Here is a 19,218-nt window from a genome sequence, read left to right as displayed (position 1 = left end):
GGGAGGCAGGTAGTGTAGGAGCATCCTGTTGCTATCCCCATCTCAAGTATGCATGCTGTTTTAGAAAATGTAGAGGATGATGGACTCTCAGGGGAATATAGCATGCACAGCCAAGTTTCTGGTAGCAGATCAGGCTCTAATGTAATGAAGGGTACCAAGCGACCGATTCCACTCTCCAGTCAGAGGCACAGATAGACATTTTGGCAGCCGATAGCGAGAGATCAGAATGGTGTGTTGCCTCCCTGGTGCCAGGATAAATGATCTTGCTGACAGAGTGCAGAATATTCTCAAAGAGAAGAGGGACAAGGATGAGATTGAAGTACACATTGAAATTAACAACATACGAAGTGAAAAGGTGAGGTTCCAAAGGGAGAATACAGAGTTAGGCAGGAAGATAAAAAGAAGGTCCTTGAGGGTGGTAAAATCTAGATTAATCCTGGTGCTACGAGCTAGTGAGGATAGGAATAGGAGGATAGAGCAGATGAATGATTGGCTGAGGAGCTGATATATGGGAGAAGGATTCACAATTTTTGGATCATCTGAATCTCTTCTGGGGTAGAAGTGACCTGTACAAGAAGGATGGATTGCACCTAAATTGGAAGGGGACTAATATACTGGCAGGGAGATTTGCTAGAGCTGCTCGGGAGGATTGAAACTAGTAAGGTGGGGGTGTGGTCGGGGGTGGGTGGCGGAACCCAGAGAGATAGTGTGGAAAGAGATCAATCTGAAACTGGTACAGTTGGGAAAAGGAGCAAGTCAAACAGTCAGGGCAGGCAGGGACAAAACAGAGAATAAGTTTGGACTGATAAAATAAACTGCATTTATTTCAATGCAAGGGGCCTAACAGGGAAGGCAGATGAACTCTGGGCATGGTTAGGAACATGGGACTGGGATATCATAGCAGTTACAGAAACATGGCTCAGGGATGGACAGGACTGGCAGCTTAATGTTCCAGGATACAAATGCTACAGGAAGGATAGAAAGGGAGGTAAGAGAGGAGGGGGAGCAGCATTTTTTCTTGAGGGTTAGCATTATTGCTGTACTTAGGGAGGATATTCCTCGGAATATGTCCAGGGAAGTTATTTGGGTGAACTGAGAAATAAGAAAGGGATGATCACCTTATTGGGATTGTATTATAGACCCCCCCCCCCAATAGTCGGCAGGAAATTGAGAAACAAATTTGTAAGAAGATCTCAGTTATCTGTAAGAATAATAGGGTGGTTATGGTAGTGGATTTTAACTTTCCAAACATAGACTGGGACTGCCATAGTGTTAAAGATTTAGATGGAGAGGAATTTGTTAAAGAGTACCAGAAAGTTTTCTGATTCAGTACGTGAATGTACCAACTAGATAAGGTGCAGAATTTGACCGACACTTGGAAAATAAGGCAGGGCAGGTGACTGAGGTGTCAGTGGGGGAGCACTTTGGGGCCAGCGACCATAATTCTATTAGTTTTAAAATAGTGATGGAAAAAAAATAGACCAGATCTAAAGGTTAAAGTTCAGAATTGGAGGAAGGCCAATTTTGATGGTATTAGACAAGAACTTTCAAAAGCTGATTGGGGGCAGATGTTCGCAGGTAAAGGAACGGCTGGAAAATGGGAAGCCTTCAGAAATGAGATAACGAGAATCCAGAAAAAATATATTCCTGTTAGGGTGAAAGGAAAGGCTGGTAGGTATAGGGAATACTGGATGACTAAAGAAATTGAGGGTTTGGTTAAGAAAAAGAAGGAAACATATGTAAGGTATAGACAGATTGAGTGAATCCTTAGAAGAGTAGAAAGGAAGTTGGAGTATACTTAAGAGGGAAATCAGGAGGGCAAACAGGGGACATGAGATAGCTTTGGCAAATAGAATTAAGGAAAATCCAAAGGGTTTTACAAATATATTAAGGACAAAAGGGTTACTAGGGAGAGAATAGGGCCCCTCAAAGATCAGCAAGGCGGCCTTTGTGTGGAGCCGCAGGAGATGGGGGAGATACTAAATGTGTGTTTTGCATCAGTATTTACTGTGGAAAAGGATATGGTAGATATAGAATGTAGGGAAATAGATAGTGACATCTTGCAAAATGTCCATGTTTCACAGGAGGAAGTGCAGGATATCTTAAAGCGCATAAAAGTGGATAAATCCCCAGGACCTGATCAGGTGGACCCTAGAACTTTGTGGGAAGCCAGGGAAGTGTTTGTTGGGCCCCTTGCTGAGATATTTGTATTATCAATAGTCACAGGTAAGGTGCTGGAAGACTGGAGATTGGCTAATCTGGTGCCACTGTTTAAGAACGCTGGTAAGAAAGAGCCAGGGAACTATAGACCAGTGAGCCTGACATCGGTGGTGGTAAGTCTGACAAGTTGTTGGAGGCGATCCTGAGGGACAGGATTTGCATGTATTTGGAAAGGCAAGGACTGATTAGGTATAATCAGTATGGTTTTGTGTGTGGTAATTTATGTCTCAAGAACTTGATTGTATTATTTGAAGAAGTAACAAAAAGGATTGATGAGGGCAGAGCGGTGGACATGATCTATATGGACTTCAGTAAGGCATTCGTTAAAGTTCCTCATGGTATACTGATTAGCAACATAAGATCACAAGGAATACAAGAAGAAATAGTCATTTGGATACAGAATTGTCTTGAAGGTAGAAGACGGAGGTTAGTGGTGGAGGGTTGTTTTTCAGACTGGAGGCCTGTGACCAGTGGAGTTCCACAAGGATCAATGCTGGGTCCACTGATTTGAGTTACTTATGTTCACATCCAAATCATTTACATAAGAGGTATAGTTTTTAATTTTGCAGATGAGGTGCAAAATTGGAGTTATAGTGGACAGCGAAGAAGGTTACCTCCGAGTACAGTGGGATCTTGATCGGATAGGCCAATGGGCCGAGGAGTGGCAGATGGAGTTTAATTTAGATTAATGTGAGGTGCTGCATTTTGGAAAAGCAAATCACAGCAGGACTTATACACTTAAAGGGCAGGTCTTGGGAGAGCTGCTGGACAAAGAGACCTTGGAGTGCAAGTTCATAGCTCCTTGGAAGTGAAGTTGCAGCTAAATAGTCAAGAAGGCATTTGGTATGGTCAGAGCATTGAGTATAGGGGTTGCAGCTGTACAAGACAGTGGTTAGGCCACTTTTGGAATATTGTGTGCAATTGTGGTCTCCCTCCTATATGAAAGATATTGTGAAACTTGAAAGGGTTCAGAAATGGTTTACAAGGATGTTACCAGGGTTGGAGGGTTTGAGCTATAGAGAGAGGCCGGCGCTGTTTACTCTGGAACGTCAATCGCTGAGGGGTGACCTTATAGAGATTTATAAAATCACGAAGGGCATGGATAAATAGACAAGGTCTTTTTCCTGGGGTGGGGGAGTCCAGAACTAGAGAGCATAGGTTTAGGGTGAGAGGAGAAAGATTTGAAAGGGACCTAAGGGGCAACGTTTTCATGCAGAGGGTGGTACGTGTATGGAATGAGCTGCCAGAGGAAGTGGCGCAGGCTGGTACAATACAATATTGGATAGGTACATGAATAGGAAGGGTTCAGAGTAATATGGGCCAATTGCTGGCAAATAGGACTAGATTAATTTAGGATATCTGGACAGCATGGATGAGTTGGACCAAAGGGTCTGTTTCCATGCTGTACGTCTCTATGACTCCATGTTTAACTATCAACCCTACTGACCTATGGGAACAGTGTCTCCTTATTGTTGGCCTGTAATTCCAACAATTAAGATGTGCAGGTCAAGTGAATTGGCCATGCTAAACTGCCCGTAGTGTTAAGTGCATTAGTTAGAGGGAAATGGGACTGGTGAGTTAATCTTCGGAGGGTCAGTGTGGACTTGTTGGGCCGAAGGGCCAGTTTCCACACTGTAGGGAATCTAACCTAATCTAATCTAATCAAACCCAATAATAGTCACACAGATAAAGATAAAACAGAACTTTAATCATATGTGTATTTGAAACATTCACATGTGACTTATAGATTATTACCATTTACATAAGAGATTATGTCAACATCCATGAGACAGTATTCAAGCAGCACTATTTACGAGACACTTCCCACGAAGCCTTAATGAGCTCTGGTTGCAAGTGTGCTTACCCCAGGGTATGAGGAGCATTGAGTGTTCTGGCAGGGCTGGTGTGGGAGATAGTGAGGCACAGACACAAGGCAAGAACGAAATGCAGAAACACAAGATGGGGAGTGAAGCAGGAAGTGTTCCTGATTCCGACACTCCCAGAGAGGGTCAAAGTGACTCCTTCCTCAATCATTGCAACAGTCAAAACCAATCAATTGTTACTTCCTGGACACTGACTCCCTTAAAGGGTGTAGATAAAAGCCAAGTTGAATATCTCCAGCAGATGGGAAGTTATCAAAATCTCTCCCACACCCTTACATTCAGACTCAATCGACACTCCTTGGTGCAAACTTTTGATGTAGCTGTCTACATTTCCTTTGGCGCTTCCATTTTTGTTTAGGTGCCCCTTCGGGACCCTCTGTCCTAATTTTTATTTTGAATTGTTTGTGGCTGTGAAAAAAAGCTGGAACTTGCCTTCCCTGTTTCCGATGGAATTTCCTGATATGGTTAGGGAAATTGATTAATGGGGAGGGATGGTTACACACTTTAGCAGAGCCCTCTAAATTTTCAACTGTCAAGCTGAACAGATGGGATGTTTAATGGCTTTGTCTCACGAATTTTCTCTTTGCCTGAACTCCTTGCATTGTTTATCCCAACAGCACCAAACATATTTGACAATCATTGAAAGACATAGGTGAGAATGTAAAAAAATAAAGTTTCCTGTACATACATAAATCATTTCACTCGGGATATTTCTTATTATCTACACACTGGAGAGTTGCACACTGTTTTCTCACTCCCTGTGCTTGCTCATTAGTTGAATGTGCACGCTGAATCCAAAAGGCCCCTCACACTTTTTTTTAACACAACCCTGACACACTCAAGACTGCAACTTTAACCAGTCACATGCCTGGGCAATCGGAAAACAGCAGTTAGCAAAGTCAGGGATAATGGCATCCCCTTCACTTCTAATGTTCTCAATCTCACTCAGGCTGTTGTTTAAAGCAAATTCTTTCGGAGCACTCCCGATTTGAGTCCATCACTTTTTGTGAACTCGTGCTGGGCTGTAAGGATTCAGAAATCTGCTCGCACTTTCATGTTAAAGAGCATGGGAGCAAGGTGTTCCTGTTAGGGAAGGTCAGGGGTCACTTCATGTGCACATGAGAACACCCATGGCTCACAAGCTCATGAAATGACCCATTTGCTACATTAACAAGTGTTTGTGTTGGGGAACAGATCCGTTTACACTGGCATCTTGGCGATGACACTGGGCACTCCCAGGTGAGGTATGGCACAGGTCAGATGCAGTGTAAAGCTTCCTCTGCTCTGCTCAGACCCATAACTTTACACGTTCCATTGCCTGTCACCATATCTTTGCCATAGTTCCAAAGGAGATAGCCAATGCCGCGCCAAAGGAAGGGGACTTTACTGTGGTGGCCTCAATGTCCACTTTGAGCTCCGGGTCTTGGCTGCTGAACCTCAGTGACCACTGGATTTCCACAGCCAGATGCAACAGTTGGACATGAGCCCAGACCCCAGGGAGGAATGGGGACTGACACCACAATCCAGTCGCCCACAACTACTCTCAGCTGGATGTTATTGTCCTCAGCTCCTGAAGGACTGAGTGGCCACTTTGAAAGCACAGTTATGACATGTGTCTGCAAACTGGGATGGACAACATGCAAAGCTAAGCTGATCCCCAGACAGTCTACTGTGACATCTGTCATGACCAAGATCAAGAGTCAAATGAGCCCAATGGCATTCAAAGTCTTTTTGTCTTTTATGTTCCTCCTTCCCCGAGTGTATAACTGACAAAGAACGCTCCAAAGAAGCTGGATCCATCAGCCATGTCAATCCAGCTGATGTTGCTGACAGTCACAAATATTCGATCAAGGTATCTGAGTTCAAACAGGCCACCCTGGTAAATGGAATGTAATTCGTATTCCCTGTTCTTAGCCCAGCATGTTGTCCTGGTATTTTTCATTAACAGGATAGGGTCAGGGTAGGCTGTATTTTTGTAAATATACTGGACCATCTGAGTGTTCCCAGAAACTGACAGCAAGGCACCTGGATGGGAGTCTCCCGCTCCTGTGATTTCGCGATATCGAAAGTAGGTCTGAGCATAGATATAATACAGTCCGGTCTGCAGGATAATCAGCTCTCCGTTTTTGTATTCCACGCTGTGCAGAAATGCCGGTCCTCTCCGTGGCTCCCACATCTGTATTTTCTGCCCCTGAAGTCGTCTTGACACTGAGTCTGCAACAGTAACAATGATAAATCCTGAGTGACACAGCCTCGAATAGTCTCATGACCCTAACAGCACCTCACGTCTGGTGCTGAGAAGAATGAGAGATGATCCCATTGAAACCAACAGGATTCAGAAAGGGACTGAGGGGCTACGGGGAACCCAAACCACAGCAGGCACAGTCTCAAGATCAGGAGTTCAGGACTTAAGGAGAAACTCCTTCACTCCAAAGTGTTTCGAATCTTTAAAATCTCAAAGTTTTGTTGATTGCTGAATATAGGACGGATTTTATTTTAATACATCCTTTCACGTGATGTAGGCTCACCAGACAAAGCCAGTGTTTGCTGCCCATCTTGAACAGAGTGGCTTGCTCCACTATTTCAGAGGACAGCTAAGAAGCAGCTACCTTGTTGGGTCTGGAGTCACAGGATGGCCAAACCAGGTGAGGACTGCAGAGCATGAGTGAACCAGATGGTCTTCTACGACCATCATAAAACAGTACCATGCTCACCATTATACATCAGAAGTCATATGACACCAGGTTCTAGTCCAACAGGTTTATTTGAAATAACAGGTTTTCAGAGCACTGCTCTGAAAATGGGAACAAGTTACTTCAATATGGCAGATGATATAATGGCCACAATTATAGAGACTACAATTCCATGGCTTTTATGTTGGAATTTAGATTCCACTGTCTGCCACCGTGGGATCTGAACCTAATTGTTAGCTGGATCTCAGGATTAATAACCCAATGGCACTTCCACTGTGCTACCACCTCCCCTCATGGCCTCCCAGATAGCCGGCTGAAAAGCAAAGTTGAGACAAAATCTCAGCCATGGTGGCATTGAATGGTGGAGTGGGTTCGATGGGCCGAAAGGCCTCTTTCTGCAGAGGCAGATTTGGAAGTGGGTTCCTGCCTCAGGGTGATCCATCAAAGACAGCACGGTGGCTCAGTGGTTAGCACTGTTGCCTCTCATTGCCAGGGACCCAGGTTCGATTCCAGCCTCAGGCGACTGTCCGTGTGTATTGTTTGCATGTTCTCCCTATGTCAGTGTGGGTTTCCTCTGGGAAAGGTAGGTTAGGTAAATTAGTCAAGGGTAGATTTAGGGGAATGGGCTTGGGTGGGATATTCTTCGGAAGGTCGGTCTGGACTTGTTGGGCCAAAGGGCCTGTTTCCACACCGTTGGGATTCTATAATCACACTGCTACCCTGGCAGCTATCGAAAATCGTCACTGCTTGAATTTTCAGCACACTTCAGATATTTCAAGGGATTCACAAGTTTCCCTACCAACCTCAGCAATGCGCACCTTTCTCACTGTGACTACAATCTTCCTGGAGCTGTGGCCTCTCAGAGACCCACCCATCAACCCAACACCCGGAACCAAATAGTGGAGTCAGAGGCAGCCTATTGATGATGAAACTACTGACACAATTCTGACCTGTCCCAAAGCTCGAAGCTTTACAAAAGGCAAAGATTCCACCCACAGGAGCAGGAGAAGGTCACTTGGCCCTTTCAGCCTGTTCTATTATTCTATTACATTACAGTTGAACCACACCTTAACTCGCTCTCATAACAAGGAATATTATTCTCAGTTTGCAAATTTTCAAATGCTTTCTTGGGAGTCCCAGATTTCCACTACCCTTTAAGTGCTGATGTTCTCCCTGAATGGCCTGGCTTGACATTGAAGGTTCTGCCTCATTGTTCTGGACACTACCCTCTTCCTCCAAACAGAGGAAATAACTTTTCTCCCCCTTAATCCCCTAAAGTTCTGTTCATCCTCTGAAGTTCTCTTAATCCACTGAAGTTCTCTTAATCCTCTGAAATTCTCTTAATCCTCTAAACATGGAATATAAAACTAATCTATGAAACATCACACCTTAATTTAAACCTCACAGCCTAATAAGTGGCAGGTTCTTATTTGGAAGTTCAAAAATTTCCTCGCCAGATGTTCAACCCTTACCTCAGCTTTTGCCTGTAACTCTGTTGTAAACTTTCTTACTCTAGAAAAGTGCTGACTGCAATATCAACACATCAGACTTTGCGTTGTCATACCACATTCACCTGATGACTATTTGAAGAGACATTGCTTAAATAATTGTCAGCCCTGGGCCAGTCAGCAGTGTTTCCAGCACTTAAGTCAGTAGGTTGTGGGATTGATTCCTGATCTATTCCTGATGACGGGTTTTTGCCCGAAACGTCAATTTTCCTGCTCCTCGGATGCTGGCTGACCTGCTATGCTTTTCCAGCACCACTCTGATCTAAACTGTGGGATTAAGACCCAGGACCAGAAACTTCAGCAGATCATCTTGGCTGACACTCCCGATGATAGTTGTGAGGGAGTTTTAGTGAGGAAATCTTAAAACCAGATTAATCAATAACATCCCTCATTCTTTCAGGGAGATTGTTATGTGCAAATTGGCTGTCAGGCAATGCTGACTATGCTCTTCTTTACTTCATTTGTTGCAAATGCTGCAAGATATACTCAGGTCTGTATGTATTTTCTTTTGTTTTCCTTCCCACACTCTTCTTCAATCTTCCTCCAATTTTCAGAATTCACAATTCATTAACATAATGGAAACTGGAGATTGCCATTCAGTCCCTCTACTCTGTTCAGCTAATCAAAACAATAATGGCGGCTCTTACATTCAACTCCATTTTCCTGCTTTCTTCCATATCCCTTGTTTCCCTCAGTTCTCAAAAGGTTCAGGATAAGGAGTTGGTCATTCAGGACTGAGATGAGGAGAAATTGCTTGATTCAGAAGCTTGTAAAACTTTAGAATTCTCTACCCCACAGAGCTGTGGATGTTTGGTCATTAAATACATGGAAGACAAAGGCCACGAGGGTTTTAGACTTGCACAATAGGTTAGGACATGTGGTGTCAGGCAACAAATAGCCAAGTGGATGGAAACTTGGCTAAAAAAGGTCAGAGATTTGGGGAAAAGGTTCATCAGATTGGAGAAAGGCATAAAGCAGTCTTCCAGTCATCACTGCTTTGACCATGGTTATTCATCATTTACACTGGATGGAAAATGGGAAAAAGCAGATGATATCAAAGTGGCCAGCATCAAAGGAGATTGCAAGCTGGTGATTGTTGTAGAGGGAAGTTACTGGTGGAGAATCTTAGCAGAGTCTCACCTCCCAGAGGAGTTGACTTGCCCCGATGATTTCCAGTCAGATGAGCTGCGATTTTTTGGACAGTTGGCTGTGTGCCTGATTGCAGTTGACTCAGATATGGAATCAGACGAGACACTTCACCTAAAAGAAGAGGAAGTGATCACACATTAATTCAGGGATAGATGTGATACCCACATTAGCTCCATCCCTCCCTCTGAGCCTTTTGTGTAAAGTACAACTTAACAGGCTTGTCAGCAAAATTAAAGCAGATAAGATTCACAGGGCATGCTTACAAAACTGGCCAGAGACAGAAAAGAGTGGTGTACAGTTGGTTTTCACACAGGAGAGAGGTACATGGTTGTGTTACCTAGAGGCTGGTATGAGGAACACCACTCTTTCTGATATAAATCCACACCTCAGCACACATGTATAAGGCACAATATCAATTTGTGGAATTAATACAAAAATCAAATGAAGTGAATAACGAGGAGGATCGATTTCAGGAGGGACGCACTGGTAAATGGGATGGACAATAAATGCTGGGATAGGTAGTGACACCTGCAAACACACATTATAAACAAAATGGGCATCCACATGACAGATGGATTTGAGCACAGAGCAATGCAGAGTGATGTCTTTTGGAAGGGAAAATGAAAGCACACGACATAAACCAAATAAATTAAAGAGGACAAAGAGATTTGAGGCTCTAGACATAAAAAATATTTGAAGCTAACAGCTCAAGTTGAGATGGCTGTAGAAAAGGTAGATGCAGGAGTTAGTCAGTTTTATAAACAGAAGCACAGCATGTAAGCAAAGAAGTTATTAGGATAAACATTTCTAAAATACTGGCTTGAGGAAGGATGTTAATAAAGATTATATATAATAAATATAATACGTCCAAGTTTGATACCAATACAAAATGCACAGGGAGACTGCCAAGGGGGTCCAGGCAGCTTCAGTGAGTGCACAGGAACATGTCGCTTGAGTATAATGTGATGAAGTATGAAGTTGTCCACGTCAGAGGAAAATTGGAACACAGAATATTTTTGCGGGGTTGATGGCTTCTGTTTAATCCTGTATTTTAAAATCCAAGAGATCAAATACAATCGGACCAGGGCTGAGGAAAGTTGGTTATTTAGAAAAGCTGAAGTAACTGAGGTTACAGCAGAGGACATTAAAGGGAGATCTACCATTGGTATCGGTGCATACGTCTATCTTTGAAGCTTTGTGAAATCCCTCCCACAACAGGCTTTGATTTATCCACCAATTAATATAAATAAACCACAACTGTGGGCATGGGTGGTCACCACTTTTGTTGGCAATCACACAGGGTCTGCTCTGTGTGGATGGTGCCTGTGGTCAGGTGACCCATCACCTCTCGGATTGTTACTGACATGTTGGTAATTCATCATGAGCTTTTACATTTGGTGGAGTCTGCAATTTACAACCTGCAGAGCTGGGAACAGGCAGTACTCACGCAGCTAGGCCTTGGACAATCACCTTCCTCTCAAAACCGGGCAGGCCTGGAACTATTGGGTCAAGTGCTAATAGGGGAGGCGTGGGCAGGGTGGTGAAGTGGGGATAGGTGGAGACAGGTAGAGGGTATCACCTGGTTGATTAATGGGAGGAATGAATCCCGTTGGTGACAAGGAGGAGTGGAAGGGAGAGAGGGGTCTGGGAAGGGAGTCAGGGCATGGCGAAGGACGTTATTTGAAGTTGGAGAACTCAATGTTGAGTCCTCTGGGCGGTAGGTTGCCCAGGCGTAAGCTGAGCTGTTGTTCCTCCAATTTGCAGTGTGGATCATTGTGGCAATGGAGGAGGCCAAGGATGGTCATGTTGGAAAGGGAGTAGTTGGGGGAATTGAAATGAGCGATGACTGGGAGGTCCGGTCAGCTCCTGTGGACCCTGTTGCGATGCTCGGTGAACCATTCCCTAAGTTTACGTTTGGTCTCCTCGATGTAGGGAAGACCACATCGGGAGTACTTGATTGTAAAAGAGACAGGTGAACTTCTGTCTTCCAGGTGAGACAGTGATTCACCTGCCTCTCTTCCAGGCTTGCCTAGAACTGCAAGGCCAGGTGCTAATGGCCACATTGTTTCAGAACAAGCTGCTGTTTTCACCTCCAGTGAAGCTGCTAGAATGTCATAAGAGTGGTACGCAAACTGTGTGGCACCCAGCTCAGTAGGAGGTCAAAGGGCATGGACAAGGACAGCATTTGACAGGTGAAGGTTCAAAACCATGTTCTGTGACCTCCAAACACAGGAAGTAGTCACCCCATTACATCACCTGCCCTGACACGATCCTAAGATTGGATGCAGGCCATAAATCTTAGAGAAGGATATAAAAGGGGGGGGGTAAACCGAGAACCCTGGTTTGCTGTTTTTGCATCTTCCTGAATGGTATCTCCAGGGAAACCACATTGATCAGGTGACCCAAAGACCAGAAGCAACCCTGGGCAAAAGTCTTTTCAGACAAAGAGTTCAAATATAGTGGTAGGAACCTGTGGATAGGGTGCAGTGAATCCAGGGAAGTTTGTGTCAGAATTAGAGAGCTAGTGTAGATTGGAGGCTGTTTACTTTGAGATTTAAGACTGTTTACTGAACAGCCCTATGAAAGAACTGATAAGAGTTTTAGACAGTATATTTAAAGTACAAGAGTAGAGTCTGATCATTTTTTCCTTGATGAAGTGTTCAGTAAAGTTATGTTAAATCTTTCCCTGACTCTGATCTCCTTTATTCAGCTCATCATGTAATAGGAAATATAAACTGCAAACTGGTCAAGGTTAGGCAGGGGACATTTATCTGGGAGAAAGTGAGGACGGAGATGCTGGAGATCAGAGTTGAGAGCTTGTTGCTGGAAAAATACAGCAGGTCAGGCAGCATCCGAGGAACAGGAAAATCGACGTTTAGGCAAGAGTCCTTCTCCAGCTATCCCTATACAACATACCTTAAACTCTCACGTGATTTCTCAACATAGCCTGCATCGCCAACTTAATTCCTTCTGCCCGGTTATCAGGTACTGATATTCAAAACATCTATTTGTACGGTGACACACTGCGGCTCATACTAATTCAAGGATTCAAATCGCATCTGATAAAGGGTTAACTAGCACACTGGGGATGTGGGCTGGAGATATGTGGTCATCTGATACAGTACATTGATATATAACAGTGAGTTGCAGTAATAAAGGTGGTCAAAATCATGCTACGATGAATGGACTCTCTGTGCTGTATAGCTCTTATGTGATAATGATCAGAGAATCTGTTTTAAATGGTGTTGCTTGAGGTATGAATATTAACAAGAACACCCGAGAACTCCGTTGCTCTTCTGCAAAACAATGCCTTGGGTTCCTTCTACCTCCACCTGAGAGCGAAGACAGGAGTTGGTTCAATGTCTTATGTAAAAGATGGTACCTCCTGCAGAGTGACACTCACTCAATGCTCCATTGTGATTGTCTGCCAGCTTATTCTACATACTCAAGATTCTGGACTATGTCTTGAAAGCATAATCTTCAAGAACTCACGGGTAAGAATGAGCTGTAAGAGACTGACCCTAACTCTAGTACCTTTTCAATACATAAGATTGTAAGCTCTGTCTCAACAGAAGAAATTTATTTCCAAATTCACACATCAAAACAGAAGCAACTCTAATACTTCCCATGGAAGAAAATCATAGAAGACATTTTTAAAAATATTTTTTTTTAAGGAAGAAAACTACAGAATCAGAATGTATTTACCTTTTACAATTACAGACATGTCCTGATCATATCGTTTGGATACAGTCTGTAAAAGAATTTAACAACAGAAATAAGACTAAAACAAAATCGTATTTTTCCAAATAAAGATTTCACTCCATTGTTAAAATGTTTCTTAAATGCATCCTCTCTAACAAGCTTTTGATCATCAGTCCAACATTATTGTTCTCCAGTCCCATGATGCTACTTGGGAGGATTTTCTGATTGAAAGACACTACACAAATGGGGGTTAATGGTGTTGTACCTTTTCCACCAACTGATAGATTTGAGCTCGGAACCGCCAGCATAGCTCCTCATCGCGTCCCATTTTCTCTCTACGAGGATAGTCGGCGAATTCTTCATTTGCCAAGGCATCAGCCTGAAGATCGACAATGTTGTCCATCAGGCAGGCCATGTTGTTTTTTGAGAATGTCTCCTGAATCTGGAATGAAGCATAATAAAAAGATACAAGATGAAGCAGAGCACTTTCCATTGAACAACCTCGTCCTATTGCCCATATCCTGCCAGTCTATCACATGCAGGCATCAAGCCACCCCATACATCCATCAATGCTCACAATTTCAACGGTTTCAGGAGCCAGTGTGTTCTGTCCCTTGCATATTTATCTGGTTCAGGTGGTGGCTACTAACTGGGCCTCACCTCTGCTGATGCAGAAAGAGGCACGGTGCATCTGATGCATTGTTAGATTAGATTAGTTTAGTTTAGTTTACTTACAGTGTGGAAACAGGCCCTTCGGCCCAACAAGTCCACACCGACCCGCCGAAGCGTATACCACCCAGACCCATACTCCTATGTTTACCCCTTACCTAACACTACGGGCAATTTATAATGGCCAATTCACCTAACATGCACATTTTTGGACTGTGGGAGGAAACCGGAGCACCCGGAGGAAACCCACACAGGCACTCGTTTTGTCTGCACTCGTTCTGTTTAATTTGGTTATTCAAAGAATAAAGGGGCTTTTTGTACAGGTACACGCTCTACACACTTTGTAAATGAATAAAGGCTAGGATCCAATGTTCTATCTTTCACCGCTCACCTAACAAGTCACACCAATCATAGCAAGAATGTGGAAGGAAATTTGATCAGAGTGATAATTCTACAGATAATGTCAGATGAAAATATGAAAACACCATCCGGGGTTTATCGGCACCACATCCACGATCTTCAACATTCATTCCCTACAAAACCAATGCACAGGAATGTGTACCATCTACAAGGTGCACTGCAGCAACTCAGCAGCAGCAGCAGCAGTAACTCCTTCGACAGTACCTTCCAAACCTGTGACAACCACCATCTAGAAGGATAAGGATAGCAGACACCACCAGCTGTCAGTCCGCCTTGAGGGCTGTGGGGTCCCAACCTTTTCAGTGTCAAGGCACACTTTAATGAGACAAACGATTCCATTTTCCTCAGAATGCACGCATGGTACGGGATGGCATTGCAGGAACACGAGCTGTCGATGGGTACACCTGGCATCAGCAGCTAACGTTTTCAATACTAGGCATTGAGCCTCCTGAGGAGGTCAGATGCATGACCCAGCCTCGACGCTCAGGGAGAGTGCTACTGCTTCCCCAGAACTTCCCATCCCACTTCTCAACCTGGCATAGCACAGCACTTGAAAACCACTGCTGTAGGGAACAAGGCAAGGAGTTTGAAAGGGTTAAGCTATGAAGAAATGTTTCATGACCTTGCATTTGCTTGCGTACAGAAGATTAAGAGATAGTTTGGGCCTTTTAGGTGATTGAAGTGTTTAATTGATCAGACAGAGCAAAACTTCTAACAAGACAGGACAGACTAGATGCAGGGGGGGTATCTTCGCTGGATGAGGAGTCCAGAACTTGGGGATTCATGATAGGCTTATTAGCACTGAGAAGAGGAAATCACGCAGAGACTGGTCAACGTATGGAGTTTGCGACAGCAAGGCCAGGTCACTGAGTATGTTCAAGAAAGAGACAGATGTGTCTTTAGATTTTCAAGGCATCAAGGGGAATGCTGAAAGCAGGAATATGTCATTGAGGAACAGGATTAGACATGACCACATTGAATGGCAGAGCAGGCTTGACGGATCTATTCCTGCCCCTAGTTTCTGTATTTGGTGGTGAAATCCAAAATGGGGGGGTGCGCAAAACATTAAGATTAATTTTAAACCCTAATCAGGGGTGAAGTCAGGAAGCATTTGTCCACACAATGTGCAACAGGAATCTGGAACACACTCCCTGAAGAACTAGTGGCTGTTGTAAAGATTCTTTTGTTTTCTTTTTAGACAAGGATAGCAAAGAGAATGGAAGAGAATAAATGGAGATGAGGTACAAATGTGCCGTTAGCAGAACAGCCTTATGGGTTGATAGATATCCTCTTGTTCCCATGTTCCATTGACCCCAAGGTCTGTGATTATAGATGTGCAAGCTTTCAAAACCTAAGCTGAATTCCAGCCAGTACTTACTTCATGATTTAATTTCCCTCCTACTGTATGACCACTTGGTGATGATCTGCATGAATGAGGACGCACCCCAGAAAACCCATGATTACATACAAAGAGAGCACAAATAGTTCCACATTGCTAAGTTGCTCAGCTGAGTCCAATTGTAATTCTTACTGAAAGTCAATGAATCGTTGAATTGTACAGTACAGAAGCAGCCATTATACCCACATCAGCTACCCAGCTAGTCCCATTCTCCAGCCCCATCTCCATAGCCATCAAAACTCACTACTTTCAAACGTACATCCAGCTCTCTTCTGAAACCTCATACAGAGTCTGTCTCGACCTTTCTCCCATTCCAAATCCTAATAACTCTCTGAGTAAAACATTTCTCCTTATCTCACTCCTAGCTTTTGACAATCTTGAAACTGTGGCCCCTAGTTACCAATATACCGACTAGTGGACTCAGAATATCCTTCTTGACCCTGTCATAATTTTGAACATCTCAACAAGGTAACCTCTTAATCTTCTCTGCTCCAAGAAGAATAAGCCCAATTTCTCTCATCTCTCTTTGCATCTGAAACCCCTCATTCCTGGGGTCATTCTAGTAAATCTCCTTTGAACTATCTCCAGGGCTTTAACATCGTTCCAGAATTGAACACAATGCTTCAAATGTGATCTGTGATTCATAGAGATATAGCGCCACTGCCTTGCTTTTATATTCTATATGCCTCAAGTTATAAACCCAGGGTTCGATATGCCTTCAAAACTTTCAGCTTGTCTGGCCACATTCAGAGAACCGAGGTCCCTCCCCTCCTGAACGCCACGCAAAGTTATACCACTGAGCCTGCATTCTCTCTCCAAGTTTTTTCTACCAAAATGCATTACCTCACATTTCTCTGCATTGACATTCATCTGCCAGGCGTATGTCCATTTGGCCAACTTGTCAATGTTACTCTGAAGTCACTTAGCATCATCCTCACAATTCACTATTCCCCCCAGCTTAGGATCTGCAAATTTACATTTTGCCCTCAACATCCATTATAAATCATAAAAAGTATTTTGAGAAAGAATTTAAAAGTTAGTAAATCTGAGCTTTTATAATGAGGATTGTGGGCGACTTCAAGTTAATAGGCAGAAGTGAGGACTGCAGATGCTGGAAACCAGAGTCTAGATTAGAGTGGTGCTGGAAAAGCACAACAGGTCAGGCAGCATCCGAGGAACAGGAAAATCGACGTTTCGGGCAAAAGCTCTTCATCATTCCATTCCTGATGAAGGGCTTTTGCCCGAAACATCGATTTTCCTGCTCCTCGGATGCTGCCTGACCTCCTGCGCTTTTCCTGCACCACTCAAACCTAAACTCTACTTCAAGTTAATAGTCATGATGCCAGTACTTAGGGAGTGCTGCACTGTTGGAGGATCAGTACTGAGGGAGTGCTGCACTGTTGGAGGATCAGTACTGAGGGAGTGCTGCACTGTTGGAGGTGGCCTAGGTGAGGCTTGTTCATCCTCCAAGGGTGAACCTGAAAGATCTCAGAGCACTATTTCGACAAGTGCCTTGGAAAATATTTATCCCTTAACCAAAAACACGTTAAATTAAAATAACGTTACTGCGGCCGATGAAGCATTCCAGTTACTGTGGTACCCATTAATTATGGACGGCCTCAAACATACTCAGCGTATTCCCTCTCCATGAACAGTCAGGTGCAGATGCCCGAAATGTCGATTCTCCTGTTCCTTGGATGCTGCCTGACCTGCTGTGCTTTTCCAGCAACACAGTTTCAGCTCTGCTCGCCAGCATCTGCAGTCCTCACTTTCTCCAGGTGCAGATGAAACCAGGGAAGAGAATCTTCCTGTCTAGATCTGTGAATGATCACCTTGACCAGACCCAGGAATAGACCAGTGGGCAAGTGAGGTATGTGCAGCAGCAGACATCTACAAAACGCCTCCTCAGTGACTGGAATGGCCTGATAGGGATTTCCCACAAAAAGGACCAAACCTCAGGAGTGAAGGACCTGGGGGTGTTTATGCGCAAGCCACAGAAGGTGGCAGGACAGTGGGAAAAACTGGTTAGATGGGTTTATAAATAGAGACATAGCAGCTGTAACACTGTACCCTGCACTCTGTTCTGTTACCCTGACACAGAATATCTACATTACGATCAGCCTGTAAAGCACAAAAGACAACATTTTTCGATGTGCCTCAGTACATGTGATAGTAGTAAGTCAAATCAAATCAAACATATATAAAAGCAAGAAAATTATGGGTGAACCTTCAAAATACACTCATTCGTTTACAAGTACATATTGTGCCCAGTTCTGGACATTACACTATCAGAAGGAAGTGAAGGATGCAGCAAAGATTCAAAAAACAGTGAGGATCTTCAGTTTTGAAAAAGATTAGAGAAGACAGGTCAGGTTCTTCTCAGGGAACAGTTTTTTTTTTAACCAGGATGTTGCCTGGTACAGAGGGATCTTTAATCCTTGATCTTGCAAAGAATTAAGGGCTACGGGGGGGGGGAGTGCGGGTAAGTGGAGTTGAAATGCCCATCAGCCATAATTAAATGGCGGCGTGGACTCGATGGGCCGAATGGCCTTACTTCCACTCTTATGTCGTATGGAAGGTCTGACGAGGAAAGGTTGAGGAACTTGAGACTGTTTTTGTTGAAGGTTAAGAGATGACTTAATACAGACATACAAGATAATGGGTGGACAGTGAAAACCTTTTTTCTCAGAATGCGATGGCTAGTATGAGAGGGCATAGCTTTAAATTCAGCAGTGATAGATATAGGACAGATATCAGAGATAGTTTCTTTACTCAGAGAGTAGTAAGGGTTGCCAACTTTAAGGGCATTTAAATGATAAGTTGGATCCACATATGGATGATAATGAAATAGTGTGGGTTACATGGGCTTCAGATCAGTTCCTGGAGGTAAAAACAATGACTGCAGATGTTGGAAACCAGGTTCTGGATTAGTGGTGCTGGAAGAGCACAGCAGTTCAGGCAGCATCCAAGGTGCAGCGAAATGGACGTTTCGGCCAAAAGCCCTTCTTCAGATCAGTTCCACAGGTCAGCACAACATCGAAGGCCAAAGGGCTTGTACTGCACTGTAATGTTCTACGTTCTAGCTGAGAGAAGATTTACTTGAGATTGTCAAAATCATGGGGAGGTTGTGGACAGAGTAGAGAAGGAGAAATTGTTCCCATTAGCGGAAGGATTGAGAACCAGGTGACAGTGATTTAATGTGAAGGGTAATAGAATTGAAGCCGAGGTGTAGGGAAATTGTTTCACACAGCAGCTGGTTAGGATGTGGTGGAGGCTGTTTCCATCACCACTTTCAAAAAGACATTGGTCAATTACCTGAAAAGAAGGACTTTGCTGAGGTGCATGGAGGGACGGAATGGTACGAGGTGAAGTGATCTGGCAAGGGGCCGACACAATGGGCCAAATGGCCTCCTCTATGCTGTAGCCATCCCAGATTCAGATTTATTACAGCTTCAGAACTATATTATTAACCTTGAAAGCATTCTGAGCTCGTGAGAGGTGCTGTGCCTCATGACATGCAAATTCTGTCTCTGTTTATGCTTTTACTGGAATAGCCAGCCTTGAGCAGGAACTCA

At 43.8% G+C, this 19,218-nt stretch overlaps 1 protein-coding gene across 1 annotated transcript in view; it reads right to left on the bottom strand.

The window, feature by feature from the left end:
* Positions 1-3,907: 3,907 nt before the first annotated feature.
* The window catches only part of LOC132821806 (tumor necrosis factor ligand superfamily member 10-like), a 32,717-nt gene continuing 17,406 nt past the window's right edge, over positions 3,908-19,218 (bottom strand). The window contains exons 2-5 of the mRNA XM_060834617.1: positions 13,421-13,597; positions 13,159-13,204; positions 9,445-9,564; positions 3,908-6,317 (exon numbers count right to left, since the gene is read on the bottom strand). Of these exons, the coding sequence (XP_060690600.1) occupies positions 5,842-6,317; positions 9,445-9,564; positions 13,159-13,204; positions 13,421-13,597 (819 nt within the window). The 3' untranslated portion in view covers positions 3,908-5,841. The remainder of the gene's footprint in view (positions 6,318-9,444; positions 9,565-13,158; positions 13,205-13,420; positions 13,598-19,218) is intronic.

Source organism: Hemiscyllium ocellatum, chromosome 13, assembly GCF_020745735.1.
Source record: "Hemiscyllium ocellatum isolate sHemOce1 chromosome 13, sHemOce1.pat.X.cur, whole genome shotgun sequence".
In the NCBI taxonomy this organism is placed as follows: domain Eukaryota; kingdom Metazoa; phylum Chordata; class Chondrichthyes; order Orectolobiformes; family Hemiscylliidae; genus Hemiscyllium; species Hemiscyllium ocellatum.
This window is presented reverse-complemented; position numbering and strand designations above follow the sequence as displayed.